The 16,097-nt window shown below is 29.4% G+C and overlaps 1 protein-coding gene and 1 non-coding gene across 5 annotated transcripts in view; both read left to right on the top strand.

The window, feature by feature from the left end:
- The window catches only part of LOC110650630 (probable serine/threonine-protein kinase PBL5), an 86,519-nt gene that overhangs the window by 478 nt on the left and 69,944 nt on the right, over positions 1–16,097 (top strand). The window contains exons 3-8 of one of the 4 annotated variants that reach the window (XM_058149731.1): positions 13–450; positions 631–717; positions 810–880; positions 6,844–6,926; positions 7,084–7,219; positions 7,670–7,725. In XM_058149731.1, the coding sequence (XP_058005714.1) occupies positions 13–450; positions 631–717; positions 810–880; positions 6,844–6,926; positions 7,084–7,219; positions 7,670–7,725 (871 nt within the window). Of the gene's footprint in view, positions 1–9; positions 451–630; positions 718–809; positions 881–5,033; positions 5,367–6,843; positions 6,927–7,083; positions 7,220–7,669; positions 7,726–16,097 lie in introns of those variants that run through there. The other 3 variants (XM_058149725.1, XM_058149728.1, XM_058149715.1) reach the window with 3 other exon arrangements.
- LOC110633445 (uncharacterized) lies at positions 12,827–14,501 on the top strand. The gene is made up of 2 exons (XR_009150001.1): positions 12,827–13,522; positions 13,958–14,501. It is a non-coding gene; the product is annotated as an uncharacterized LOC110633445 (transcript).

Genomic DNA, 16,097 nt, shown 5'->3' with positions numbered 1-16,097 from the left:
CCTGTTTAGAAGGCCGGCCTCAGCAAACCCCTTCAGCTCAGACTACTGCTCCTTCATCTACAAAAGAGCAATCGGAGCTTAAGCCTCTTGGCGATGGACAAACTCCACTTCCGTTCCTTGAAAATCTTCCAAAGTTTTATACTTACGAACAGCTGGCAAAGGCAACTGGGGATTTCACCAACAACAACCTAATTGGTGTGGGTGGTTCTGGTCAAGTTTTTCGGGGAGAACTTCCAGATGGTAAAGTGGTTGCCATTAAGAAGCTTAAGTATACTGCTGGACAGGCGGAATTGGAAGGGGCGCAAGCTCAATTCGAGACTGAGATTAAAACCAATAGCAGCATCCGTCACCGGAATCTTGTAGAGGTGATAGGGTATTGCAGTGATAAAGCTGATCAATTGTTTGTTTGTGAGTTTGTTCCCAACAAATCATTGAGATATCATTTGCATGGTCAGTCCTTTCCCTAGTTTAATTTACTTCCAAATATAGCATGCGTGATTATTACTAATACAGAGATGAGGTTAGGATTGTTGAAACTCTGAAATCGATCTTTAATTTCCCCTTTACAACTTTCTTGATCTATAAAACAAAAGGAGTATACTGAATGATAGATGGAAAATAACATTGCAGGAAAGGAAGATAAGATAATCAATTGGCCAAACAGAATGAAAATCGCTGTAGGGTCTGCTAAAGGATTGGCATATTTACATGAAGGATGTGAGTATTTGCTATATATATACTTCAATCTAAGTTAAAGAGTTAATTGGTCTGCCAAATTCACTCTTCTTTCTTGATATTCATGTCTTTAGGTCCAAAAACAATAATCCACCGAGATATCAAGAGCGAAAACATTCTTCTAGATCATAACTTTGAACCAAAGGTGAGATGTAACTCATTCTCATTATATTTTTATGCCTCATCTAGAAAACAGAAGTACTTGTAATAGAAAAGGATAGTCATCAGATTATTATTTATTGTACTGAGCTTATTTGAAACCTAATTAATTTATTTTAAATTTCTTGCATATATCCGACGAATCGTGAATCTAAGACACAATATGTATGATGGATCCATATGTAAAATAAGTGATATCCACATGTGTATGTTTTGGATCTATGATGGACTGAATCTAGGGAAGTTTTTCCCTAATTTATATTAGCCTTATATGTTCAAACTAAGTTCACTTCAGTGCTTAATTAATACTATGATTTTGTCAAGTCAAAGGGAATCTAAGAGGTTTCTTTTCTATGTGAGGGAATTCTGATTCGCTTGTATAATTTTTCCCCCTTTTCAGATTGCAGATTTTGGACTAGCTAAAGTGTTTTTGGATTATCAAACTCATGTTTCCACTAAACTAAGGGGAACTTTTGGGTAAGATACATTTGTTAATTCTATCCCATCCATTAGTTGAATGTTATTATGTAGCCAACCTCTTCCTAAAATTCACAATTTAATTTTTAGAAAAATTTTAACTATTAATTTTAAGTTTAAAGACTAACATGATATGATGTTTACACAAACATAAAAAGGATCCTGATCTCTTTAAATCATAAAAAGGATCCTAATCTCTTTAAATCTTCTATGTGCTATATATAATTTATTTCTTCAACTTAGGTTCTTCTCTTGAATGTAGTTATTTGGCTCCTGAGTATATCAAGGATAAAAAGATCACTGTTAAATCCGATGTCTTTTCCTTTGGAGTGGTGCTTCTGGAGTTGATTACGGGGAAACTAGTTGAAAAGGAAGGCAATGATTCTCGCAACTTGGCTCTTCGGGTACTTCTTCCTCCAAACACTTTCTTACTCTTTAACACTCAACATATTCTTACAAATCTTACATCATTGTATCCTTAGCTTATTAATTAGCATATGGTTTCTCAGATAATTTGGAGATTTCAACAGAGAAATTGACTTATAAATTGATTTGTCTACGCTGGATTGGGCCTGTTATGACAATGGAATATAATAATCTTTGAGGTGTGGAAGATATTGTCTTTCAGGTGTTAATTGCTCTTCCTCTCAAGTTTGCTATGGGAAATAAAAGGGAAGAAAACAACAAAGATTAAAAATTCTCACAGTTTTGAACTTCTGTAGAGCAACTTGAAATATATATCAAAAGACAATTTTTGGATTTGGGATAGGGCAAATAAGTAACATAAATAAACTGCTTATCTTGACAAACTTTAAAAACTGAATTTTATTTAAAAATTGATTAAATATGAAAATAATAATAAAAATAAATATTTATTTCAGAACAATTGCCAACTCTTTTATTTTGTTTTTCTTTTGTCCTTCATTTTATTGTTCTGCTGATAACATATTTAAATATTGTATTTGCCTTTCCTTTCCAATACTTTCCTCCAAATCTTAATGTGACTTGTAAGAAAACCAATGTCTTGTAAGCACTTTAAAATTCTTATAAGTTTTAAATGTGGGACAAAAGAACTTAAAAGAACATAAACTACTGTAATGGGGTCTTTTGTAATTATTCTTGACTTTCTTTGGTTAATTTGATGAGGCCTTGGTAAAATTTATTCATGAAAGCAATGACTATATATATTTAAATGCATATACATTTTTTTTTTGTCATTTTAGCTTATTTGTTTAATTCAATTAGTTTTAGTCTATTCTTATGATATTGGTAATTATTTTTGCTAATTTAGTGAGAAACAATGAAAATGACATGCATAAAACCCATGTAACTATCTAAGAATGAAAACGGTATGTATAAGACCCATATAACTATCTAAAGTGGCCAGCTATTTTTTTCACTTAGCAATGATCTTTAGATACAGAATATTATTTGTTTTTTTTTATAAAACTAATTACATCAGTTTTTAGTGAATTGATAAATAAAAATATGAATTTGTTTAGAAAAAGAAAAAAAAATTATATTATCAACAATTGGAAAATAAAATAGAAATAATTTTTTGGCCTAATAAAATTTCTATGTAACCTTTATGCATGCAATTCAATTTCTCAATCACTATATTAATCTGAGTCTTCCAAAATTCAGGCAACGTCTCTACTCAAACAAGCTTTGGACACTGGCAATTACAAGCCTCTTGTTGATTCCAAATTGCAAGACTATAACAAAGATGAAATGACACGCATGATTTATTGTGCCATAGCTTGTGTCTATAAACCTGAAAGTTCACGCCCAAAAATGAGCCAGGTAAGTCCACAGGAGCTAGGTATATATTATGCTCTATTTTTGAGTTCTTTCTTTTACCAATCTCATTCATTTTCTTTATAATATAGTTTTGGGGCAACTCATTCAGGAAAAAGATATCATTAGAGTGTCTTAACGAGATTAATGGTTTTTTGTTTTTAAGTATACTGCAATGAGTGTTAAAATGTAAATATTTTGTTACAGATATTTGAAGTCCTACAAGATAATATGGCAGTGGAGCGTATATGGGTGAGCGAGGACGTCAAATTCATATATGATGGAGCTCCATATTACTCAGATTCTAACTCAACTGTTCTACCCGATACAATGCCAGCCTCGGCTTAAAGAAATTGAATAGTAGTTCGTTTTTGTTCAACAGCTTTGGAAACTCCTCAACTGCTAAATGACCTTGCTTGTTGGATCAGCTCTTTAGGGGTCTAGTCTTTTCACAATCCATTTTTGAGGCTACCTTTTTTAAGTAAATCCTATAAAGGCTTTTGTTGTTGTTTTAATTAAGACTTGAACTGTGAATATGGTTGCTTTGTTCATTACTTTGATAAATAAAGAAATTGAGTGTTTGAGCAGATGTAGAAAATGGGTCGAGGTGGATGGGTTATGATAACATGAGTTATTCTGAATTGTGGGTCATCTTGAATTTCAATTTTATTTTTTGCAGATGAGTTTAAATTGAGTTATTGTGAGTTTGATTCGTGTAATTCGCTTGGTCACTGTATAAACTAACTTTGCTCTAAAAAAAAAGCTAATTTTATTTATTTAATTTTTAAATCAAAATTTAATTCAAATAGTTCAAACTTCAAATTGAGTAATTCATATTTATTACTTATTTTAAGATATGTAACTGACTTTCTGAAAATTGTAATTTACAGAAAATGGTTTATTTGAAGTAAATAAGGAATATTAGATAGACCATTGGACGGATGTTGGATTTTGTGTTATTGGTCTGAGGTCTTTTTGTATTAAATTGCACTTCTTTTCAAAGGTAAAGTCATAATTTTGGGAAAACTCAACTGAATTCCTTAGTATCTTAAGCGCATTCTTTTGATTTTATATTCTTTATTAGTTTTTTATGTCATTATTAAATTATTTTTATAGATATTTTTATTCATCAATTAAACTAATGGATTATTGAATCGTAAGTTTGTGAGTTGATATTGAATATATATATAATATCTATAATATTACATCTTGTCAAACTCATGTATTCATTAAATATATCTAAATTAATTATTTATTTTCATTTATGAAAATTTTATTGCATAAATTTTATTTCCATTAAACTATACTCTACTACCTTAAAAAAATTAGTGGCGGATGCATCTAACGAAATGAATTGGCCTTTCATTTTACTAAAAATTTCTTATATATTTTATTTTATTTTATTATTAATTTTTTTTATAAAATTTAAAATTAAATAAGAATATAATAATATTTTATCTAAATAAAATTACATAATTGAATGTGTAATTATTTGTCAAAAGACTGTTTAATCACGTATAAAGAGAGAGATATATTTAATAATATTATAAATTTTAATATTTTTTAAGATCAATTTAATTATAAAATATTAATATAATATTTTTTTATGAATAGTGTGTACAGATGTAATAAAACAAAGAGGTAATGGGCCGAAACATAATTTCGGAAAGTCCAGACAGATGGCTAGCGCGTAGAAGACACGCAGATGGCCTGAGCGTCATGGAAACTGTCCAGACAGCTTCTGCGCGATCCAGCTGCCACCTCACATTTTTTTGTCCTTTTTTGTTGCGCCCGCCAGCTGCCACTGGAGAGCCTCAATTACTTTTCGAAGAGTTCATTATTGAATAGACAAATAATAGCTTGGAATAATTTTCCAAGACTCCCCCACTAAATTAAAATATATTAATTACTAAGCAAGTATTATCCCTTGAAAAAACAAAACTTTCACATTTGCATTCTCTCGAGGGAAAAAAAAAGTCTACACCTTCGCAGTTCGCACCCACCCACCACCCTCCATTGCATCTTGCTCCGCTAGAATATGCAAAAATAATATACAAGAGACCTATTCAGCCTCCAGCCGCCGGCCACCACATTATTACCGACTTTTGTTGTAGTGGTCATGTTAGCAAAACTGTAGCGAGCGACTCTGCCACTTTTGATGGGTTGCTTCTTGAGCAAGATCAGTACTGACGCTAGAGGTATTTGCTTTAACTGACACTTTATGATTAGTCTAAAGTAATAGAGCCGTACAGGCTTTTGAGTTATACTTTTATTTATCTTCCATGAAGGTATCATTTCATTTCTCAGCAGAAGGTATTTAAATGTAGAGGCTTTTGAGTTGTACTTTTGAGGTTTTCCTTTTTTTTTTTTTTTTTTCGAGTTGTACTTTTGAGTTTTCTTTCTGCCCTAACCAATTGTGGCCTGTTATAATTTGGTCAGATGATAGATCTAACTTACCTGCACCGCTACCTCACCAGTCGACAGATCCGATTGAATCTAGCTCATCTTCTGATATAAAGAATCGAAGTCATGCACCTGCACCTCTATCTCACCAGTCACCGTTTCTAGATCCAATCGAATCTAGCTTATCTTCTGATGAGGAGAATCAAATTGATGCACATGCACAGCTATCTTACCAGTCACCGGTCGTAGATCTAATTGAATCTAGCTCATCTTCTGATGAGGAGGAGAATCAAAGTCATGCACCGGCCTCTGAGAATGCTGAAAGACAGAAGATGAGGAATATGGCTTTAAAGAACTAGCAGAGGCAACTGATTATTTCTCCAACAACTGCCTACTTGGTGAGGGTGGTTTTGGTCAAGTCTTCAAGGCAACCTTAGATGGTGAAGATGTTGCCATCAAGAAACTTAAAAAAATAAAGTTGGAAGATAAATTGGAGGAGGGTGAGTACCTTAGCTGTGTCAAACACCCAAATATTGTTAAGATGATTGGGCACTCCACTCAGGGAGCCGATAGATTACTTGTTTTAGAGTTCGTTCCCAATAATACCTTGACAGATCATTTACACGGTGAGTTTTCTTTTACTAATACACTCAGACATTCTTCTATCATTTTCTTTATCTTTTGTAGTTTACACTGAGGCGTTCATACACGTTTATCTGAGCAGTTCTTTAAATGTATTTTATCAAAGAAAATAGAATAAATCCTAAATTAGTTAATAACAAAATCAAATCATAATTAATAATTTAATTTAAAATTTACATTTTAATTTTAATTGTGTTTATTTTATATGTGTCTAACAGAAAAAAAATAAAATTTTAGAATGGCCGAAGAGAATGAAAATTGCCATGCACTCTGCAAAAGGGTTATTATATCTACATCAAGGTTGTGAGTGATTCTACTTTATTAAGGCTTGATTTATTTTTAATTTTTTTAACTTTATTAATTTATCTTCCATTAAAGGTTTTACTTCTCTTCTTATACCTATATATATATATATATATATTTAGGTAAACCTAAAATTATACATCGAGATATCAAAGCAGATAATATTCTTCTTGATAATGACTTCGAACCAAAGGTAAAATATTTTCAGAAGAAATACAATTTTAGCATTTAAATGTCAAAATATTTTATAATATATTGACAAACTTTTTGTAATTTCATAAATTTGATATTTGGATGTAAGTTAATTTATATAAATCATTGATTCAGGTAGCAGATTTTTCACTCGCAAATTTTTTGCCGAATACCGGTGATGTTAACCACATCACCAGCATATTGAGGGGAACTAACGTGTAAGATATTTTTTTTCTATTAATTAAATGATCTAGTATAATTGTATTTATGAATATTTAAAAATATAATGGAGAAAACACCCCTTTTAAGAAAATATACCAGTGAAGATTTTTATTTTTTATTTTTTTAAAACATTAACTAATATTTTTGTTGCAGTTATACAGATCCAGAATATGGTGATATTCAAAGAGTATCAGAAAAATCAGATATTTATTCTTTCAGAGTTGTACTTTTAGAATTAATTACCGGAAGAAAACCTTTAGATAAAAAAGGTGACACTATTGTTAATTGGGTATGACACTAACTTTTTATATATATATATATATATATATATATATATATATATATATATATTCTTTTAACAGATATTAATTCCATAATAAATTATTAGCTTTATACAGCTGTTATGGACTTTATTTAAATAGAAATTTTAAATATTTAATTATTTATAAAAAATAATAAAGAAAAATGCTCTATCTCAATAAAAAAAATACTTTAATTAATTAAAATAAATTAATTAGACATATATAAAAATATGTCAATTTATTAATAATTTAACATATTTTTTTAATTTTATTTATATTTTTATGTAGACTATAGATAATTTATTGTTTTCGATTCCGTAGAATATATGTAGCCTTTACATTGATCATATGCAGAAAAAGAAATAATTTGTAACAATAGTAAAAGATTAAAGTTTTATTTTGATAAAAAATATTAACAAATACTTATCATCATTCAGGCTAAGGATCGGATTGGGCAAGCATTAGACGATAATGAATGTAACGATCTTGTTGACTCCAAGAATATAATGAGGAGGAAATGATAAGAATGATTTGTTGCGCTGCAGCTTCGGTGTATAAACCTTCACATTCTCGGCCAACAATGAAACAGGTGAATATCTACGCTATACATAAATATAGGAAGAGGGATGATTAGTTTTGTAAAAAATGTCTTTTATTTCTAAATTAATTATAATTATATTTTTATTATTAAAATTAATATTAATATTTGAATAAATTTAAAATTTTGTTATATTTAATTTTAATTAAATATAAAATATTATATGAAGTAATTATTGAAAATAAAAAATTAATGACTGAAAATACATTATGACAAGTTTTAATTATTTTATATATTAATAACTAATAGTCTAATTAGAATATTATTGCATAACCTTTTTCTGAATTTTAAAATTGTATTAAAAGATTATAAATAGTGAAATTATTAAAGTTTAAAAATATTAATAAAATTTTAGTAAAATTTCCGATAAAGAATTTAATAGGAGAGGAAAATGTAAAAGCCATTTTTTAGCTAATTTATAAAATTTTTATTTTATTAAGTTAAATAAAATTAATATCTAGAAAGCATCCTAATAAAAGAAGAAATTAAATTTTCATATTCTCATAAGAATTTTAAATTATAATTTTAAGATTATTTCAGAGATGGAAAAGGAAGAAAGAAAGAGATGAAGATAATGTAAGAGAATAGAGAGATAAGAGAGACACAGAAGAGAGTGAAAAAAAGGAAAAAAAAAATAGAGAGGTATGATATTTATATTATTTTTATTTTTTATAGCAATGCTAGGTCAACATGTTATTAAAAAATTTAACAAAAATAAGATAAAAAAATATTTTATTGTACATAAAATGATGTCTAGAGATTTTTATATTAATTAAAAACAAAAAAAAAATTAATGAACATTATTACAAGGGCTAAAATTGGAAGACAACAAGTGAATTACAAATTCATTTAGTTCCCTAATACAAGTGAAATAGCATAAATTGTGAATGTATCGTATTAATATATAATGTATGTGAACTCAATTTTAATTATCTCATTTTGATTATCAATTTGTTGTGATATTAATATTATTGCACTTATTTTTATTATATGTCATCCATGAACATATATTTCAAAAAAATTACAATAAAAATATGTAGTTAAATTATTTATGCTAAATATATTGATATGTATGAAAATTAAATTTAAATTAATATTCATAAAATATATAATTGTTACAAAAAAGAAATTATCATATTTTAAAAATTTTGTTTTAAAAATTTACTGTAGATATGGAAAATACTTCTAAAAATAATAAAATAATAGATACAAAAATATTTCAAATATTTATATATTATGCTGCATTAACTAAATTTTAATATTAATTATTAAAAATTTAATATTTTAAGTTAAATAATCTAATTAAATCTAATTTATAATAAATATGGTGTTTGTTTGAGAATATAATGTATAATTTTTTTATATATATTTTTTAAATTATAGATGATGTTAAAAAAATCTTATTAGATTTTTTCACAAATATATGATTGATTAAGTGTATACAAGTATTTAATTTTTTTTTACTAAATAACAAAAAAAAATCAAAATTTTTATATCAATTATAAATTCAATCAAAAATTTTTAATTTTATCAATTTAATGAAAAAATTTTCATATTATTTTTAATTTTAACAATAAATTTAATTAAAAAAATTAAACTCATCAATTAACAAATTATTTAAATCTTTTCATTTATATATTATCAGTTTTAACTAATCTATTTAATTTTTTTAATTTATTTAATAATTTTAATATTTAAATTAATTTAAGCAAACTTTTTATTGATAAAAAATATAATAATTAAATAACTATTATCTTAATTTTAATTTTTTTCACTCTCTTTTTATTGTATTTTTAATTCACATATTTCTTATCATTTTATCCTAAATTTAAGGCCTAATACATAAAAAATTTCAAATGTTTAAACATAAAATATTAATAAATAATATAACTAAAATAAATCTAATTATAACTTTCAAAATAATAATATTTTTATTTTATTCTTTTAGAATTATTGCTAAAATAATAAAAAAATTAAAAAGATTAATTAATATTAATAACGTTAAAAAATATAAAAATAATTTTTATCAATTAAATTATTTAATTAACCTAATTGTTAAAATTAGTTTAAAACTAAATTGATAAAATTAAAAAGTTTTGCTAAAATTGAACAATTTTTCAATATTTGATTTTTTTTTAATCATTTAGCTTTTTTTTTTTAACATGTTTGATTTCATTTTCGCAATTTTTACTTCTAATATATATATATATATATATATATATATATATATATATATATATATATATATATATATATATGATTTTACAGTTAATTTTTTGAGTTTGGACCTCGATTAAGATTTTTTTTTTCATTTGCATAATGATTAAGCAGTCATATGCTACTATGACTTGTGTTCTTGATTTTTTTAAATGATGGATTATAACGAGATAATACGACTTATGAGAGAAAAATATATCTTAAAAATGTTTTTGATAATAGAAGTTATATATTTTAAATATAAGAGTTATGAAAAAAGTTTTAGAGTTAGAGAAGAGGTTAAACTAATTAAAAAAAATGTCATATATCTTCAAAAATAAAGTTAAAATAAATGTGCAATATTCTCATTAATGGACTCGACATATAAAATGAGAATCAATAGAAGCATTTTGTGCAAATCAAAATATATTTTATTTGATATAAATTATTGCTATATATAACCCTTTAAGATTGTCATGCAGATAATTAAAGTGCTTGAAGGAACTATGCCTCATGTGAAGATTATGAATTGGAAAGACATCGAAACTCTACAGGGTACTATATATAAAGTTCTATTTCTTATCACAACTATGAAATGCAATTTTTATTTATTTTCTTTGTAGATGAAATATGTTTTCTGTATCATTTGTCCATCACGTACAGGAAGGGCTACTACTAATCTAGAATCTGTACTTGGTGTTGAGAGGATACAAATTACTCCACAGAAAATCTTTGCTTATAAAGAACTAGCAATGGCAACTGGTGGTTTCTCCAACGTCAACATCCTTGGCCAGGGTGGTTTTGGTCAAGTTTATAAGGGAACACTTTCAAATGGTGAAGTTGTTGCAATTAAGAAGCTTAGTCTTTCATCTCGGCAGGGGGAAAGAGAATTTCTTACGGAGGTTGGGACGCTTAGCCTGGCCCATCACCAACATCTAGTGAAGCTAATTGGATACTGTGTTGACAGAGCCAATAGATTGCTGGTATACGAGTATGTTCCCAACAACTCCTTGCGAAATAATTTACACGGTGAGTCCTTACCTTTTGTCTAATGTGCAACTAAAAAATATGACATAAATGGGTAGATAATCATATGGAGGAGGTTAATAAGCATCGTTCAAATCAATCCGGAACACCCTCTCCCCTTATATGTATCTAAAAGGAAAAGCAAAATCACATACAAGATTTCAAAAATTGCAGGACAGAATAGAATGATTATCAATTGGGCAACCAGAATGAAAATCGCTATAGGTTCTGCAAAAGGATTGGCATATTTGCATGAAATCTGTGAGTACTTAGCTAATAAGCCAGATTCTTTTTTCATGTTTGAGGTATTGGTATGGTCATTGAATTTCACTTTAATTTTATGATTTATGTATGATTAGGTAATCCTAAGATCGTACACAGGGGTATCATTGCAAACAATATCCTTCTTGATCACAACTTTGAACCAAAGGTAAGATTTATGTGAGATAAAGTTTTATCATGGTCCCACAATTTTTGCTAATCTCTAATGTTGCGCAATTTTTTCTGAGAGCTTTAATCACATGCCTTTAAAGTTTGAGCTAGCTAGAGCCCTGAAATAGAAAAGGGATCAAGGCAGTCATCATTAGAAACTACGATGACTAAAGACCCTTTCAGATAATTTTAAAGATGCATTCTAACACATCAATCTAATGCATTTAGTATAAATACTTTTGAAGTGCTCCATGTCTAGCCTTAGCAAGAAGTTCACTATGATGATCAAGTCAGAAAATAAAAGGTTTGGTGAAATTTGTTGAAAAAATATATATATATGGTAAAAAATGAATTCACATAGGGCTAAAATATTGATTTTATAACGGGTCCAAAACATATTTGTAGTGCATGAATCGTGCACTAGATAAGTAATATAATTCGATTTAGACAATATTCACAGAGTGACAGTGTTTCGATTAACTTAAGATAATCTATACCATGTTCAAGGTTCTGTTCATCTTGAGTTCTGTATTTGCCGGTTTAATTTTGTTCTCTGTTTTGCTTTCTTAATAAAATTTTGGATTATAAAAAAATTAAAAAAAAATCTATACGATGTCCAGGTGAGCTATTAGGGATATCTAAAGTATCATTTTGCTGATAGGATTTAGAGAATATATGTTCACTATGGTATGTTGAGATCATATATAGAAACAAACATTTAGAGCCTAAGCCAATGGATTATCTGGTATGAAGACTATTCATGAATCCAACGTTTTTTTTTTTTTAAAAAAAGGAAATTTTCACATTAAAACCCAGTTATTAAAATAAGAAAAGTTACATCCTTATTGACTGGATTAATAAAATTGAATTTTTCATAATATTGTTATTAAGTATAAATTCACTAATTTCAGTTTAAAGTATAAAATATTTAAATGAGACTCAGTTATCTGATTTTTATGCTATTTGATATAATCAATTCTTTCTTTTCAGATTTCAGATTTTGGACTTGCCAAGGAATTTTCAAATTCATCTGTTACCCTGACGTCCACTATGTTAGCGGGAACCTTTGGGTAAGATATGTATATATTGTATTTGTTAGCTAAGCATGATTACATCTCCCAAGATTTTCATTAGTAAGGAAAATTTATCGAATAGGTTCTTCTCATACACAATTTCTCCATTTGCAGCTATCTTTGCCCTGAATATTGCATAACTGGCCAGCTAAGTGACAAGACCGACGTGTATGGCTTCGGTGTTGTACTTCTGGAGTTGATTACTGGGAAACAAGCTAATGCAAGGGAATTCAATCCATATGCATCCTTGACTTCTTGGGTACGTGTTTATATATATATATATATATATATATATATATATATATATATATATTTGTTCCTGCAGCCAGAGTACAGCTCTATATCTGTCAACACATTCTTACAAATCAATGCATTATTATATCCTTCACTTAGGTTTCATTTGGTTTAAACATGCTATTCTTTTTTTTTTTTAATTAATTTTTTGGACATAAATGTAGAAAATATTTACTTTTAGAACTTTTATATTCTCCCTTTTAAAAACAAGAAAAATTTGTATCGTTGTTAAATTATTTTGATACTAAATATACAAGCGCAAATGAAATTTGTAACTTGATAAAAAAAAAAATTTGATAATATTTATGTACGTAAATTAAAAAAAAATAGTAACAGAGAAATTGACTTTCCATTTATCTTTATATTTCTTTACAATTGAACTTAATAAGTTTATATCTTCAACTAAAATAAAAAACAAGTCAAATATCATTAAGTTAATAAGAGAGTTATAATGATATTGTTGATGATATTATGAATTAAAATTTCTTTTTTTATTTTTAAATTTCAGGTTGCAGGCTCAACTCAGACAAGCTTTGGATACTCACAATTATAATAATATTATTGATGTCAAATTACAAAATAATTATAGAAAAATAGAAATGATTCGAATGATTCGTTGTGCTGCAGCTTGTGTATATAAACCTACAAAATATCGTCCAAAAATGAGTCAGGTATGTCTCTCTCTCTATATGTATATATATTAATTTTAGTGGTTAGTTTACAATTGTAATAGTGTCAATTGGTTAAAATTAATCATTGAATGTCCTCACACGACAGCTGATTATAACAAAAATATATTTTATAAATTATAAAATCTATATAATATAATTAAAATGTTTTTAAAAATTATGCAATTCATATATGTGAATCTTATAATTAAAAAATAATAATATTTTTATGATTACGTTGTAAAAATTATAAAAATTTTAATTTTAACCGGTGGACATAATTATAAACAACCTTTAAAATTGATACAAAATTACTGAAACTAAAAAACATATTCATTAAGAGTAAAAAATTTAATAATTTATTTCTAAGTTAATTATCATTAATTAATTAATATTTATATGTTTAAGCGTTAATTCTACAATTGCCATTTGATGCAGATTGTTCTAGTCTTGCAAGGAAAATTGGCATCGGAAAGTATATGGCTAAACAGCGACAACAATTTCCTTAAGGATGCGCATCAACAGGATCAGTCATGGGGATCATACACAAGGTCTGCGAATGATTATGTGGCTTGATTATCGTTATTGTCTGATTTTCTGTTTCCATGCGGCTCGTGTGACGCCTCTTACTTGCCCACTGTATAGCCGAGCAAGAAGTGCCACATTCGGTGCCCGAGCACCCTATCTTGTTTTATCATATCTATTGTAAGCTTTCAATATCATTTAAAAGTAGTAATCCATGTGTATAATTTTTTTTTTTTTATAACTTATTTCTGTGAAGACCCGGACAGAGCCTCTCCTGTTTTATTAGCATCTGGCGGGTTCCACTAATTACCTGTTAACATGTCTATATTCATTTCACACATTTCCATATCATATTCTGTTGTATCATATCATTTACAATTATTTATGAGATCTAAAAATGAAGTATTATCTATTGCATTAATTTAGAAATTCATAGAAAATAAATTACAAGTTTTCATTTCAATCTCAAAGTTTAATTACAAGTCCAAAATGAAATACATCATGACTAGACATAATGAACCAAAATACTAGTCTATACATGGGCTCTACAAAAATACAAAAGACCGGTGAGGTGACTCTAGACAGTGGCAGATCTGGTCAGAGCTCTGTCAGTGCATTACTGGTGCTGCTGCTAAGCATAACGCTTAGTGGTGCATAATTTATAATAACAATAATTTAACAATTGAAATAATATTTGTAAATCATAATTTCTGGTGCTACCCTAGTCTCCTGCCTCTGCACTGTCTCTGCAGTAGGCCTCTGTGATATACCAGCTGTTTCAGGCCTCACAGGTCTCCTACCCCTCTGTGCTGCTGGGGCAGACCTCTCTAGCTGAGGTGGAGCAGTGGGAGCACTAGTGTTCTTCTGTGGACAATCCTTCAGAAAGTGATCCGTAGACCCACATTTGAAACATCCACCCGTCAACAATCTGCACTCTCCTCTGTGGGGTCTACCACAATGTACACAAGCAGGTGGTGGGGCTGATCCTCGTGTAACTGCACCAGGTGAACTACCCACTAATGCACCAGACTGTCCTCCTCCTCTCCTTGGAGCAAACCGAGACTTCTGTTTCTTGTCCCGACCCTAAGTTTGACCTTGAGACTCCTTGGGCCTCTTACTACCTGTATATGCTGAACCAGACTGACCAGATCTAGAACCCCTCTTGCGTTGCGTATCCTTTCTGGACTGCTTTTCATTTCTGACTCTCTCAACATCAAGGGCTGATGCTACCAACAGAGAGAAATCCATGAAGTGGTGAGATGTCACTATCAACCTGATGTTGCTATTCAGTCCGTCCTCAAACCTTTTGCATTTATCTATTTCTGTGGGCATTAACTCCAATGCATATCCGCTGAGTCTCACGAATTCCCACTCATATTCGGAGAATTCAGCTGCCTCTGTCTCAGTGCCAGAAATTCTCTCCTTCTGGCCTCCAAGTACACATGACTGATGTATTTCTTTCTGAATTCAGCCAGAAAGAACTCTCAGGTGATCTGTGCAGGCTGTACTACTCTAGATACTGTCACCCACCATCTATATGCATCCTCCTGTAGCAGTGACAGAGCACACTCCAACTGCTGCTCTGGGGTGCAGTGCAACTGCTGCAATACCCTCTATGTCCTCTCCAGCCAATACTCTGCTACGGCTGGCTCATCATCCCTCTTACCTCTGAAGTCAATTGCCCCATACTTCTACAGTCTCTCTAGTGGAGATCTGTATACAGGTTGTGGCTGTGGAGGTGGATATGGCTGTACAGGTGGTGGTGGCTGTGGCTATGGAGGTAGAGGTGGCTGTGGCTGAGGGATGGCTCTGGCAACCTGACAGAATAGCTGTGTCATCTGTTCATAGAAGGCCTGCTGTGCCCTACTCACAGTACCTCGAGATGACTCCGCTCTACTACCACTTCTCCCCCCACTAGGAGCAGGTGCAGGTGCGTGACTCTCTACTTCCTCCACTATCGGTCCTGGAGGTCCGTGATCTGAAGGTTCAGATGCCATCGATCCTATAAAACAGACAAAGAACATATCTACATTAGTGTCACCTCGACTCTATT

This window comes from Hevea brasiliensis, chromosome 1 (genome assembly GCF_030052815.1).
Source record: "Hevea brasiliensis isolate MT/VB/25A 57/8 chromosome 1, ASM3005281v1, whole genome shotgun sequence".
In the NCBI taxonomy this organism is placed as follows: domain Eukaryota; kingdom Viridiplantae; phylum Streptophyta; class Magnoliopsida; order Malpighiales; family Euphorbiaceae; genus Hevea; species Hevea brasiliensis.
The sequence above is the reverse complement of the archived record's forward strand: the minus strand, read 5'-3'. Positions and strand labels throughout refer to the sequence as shown.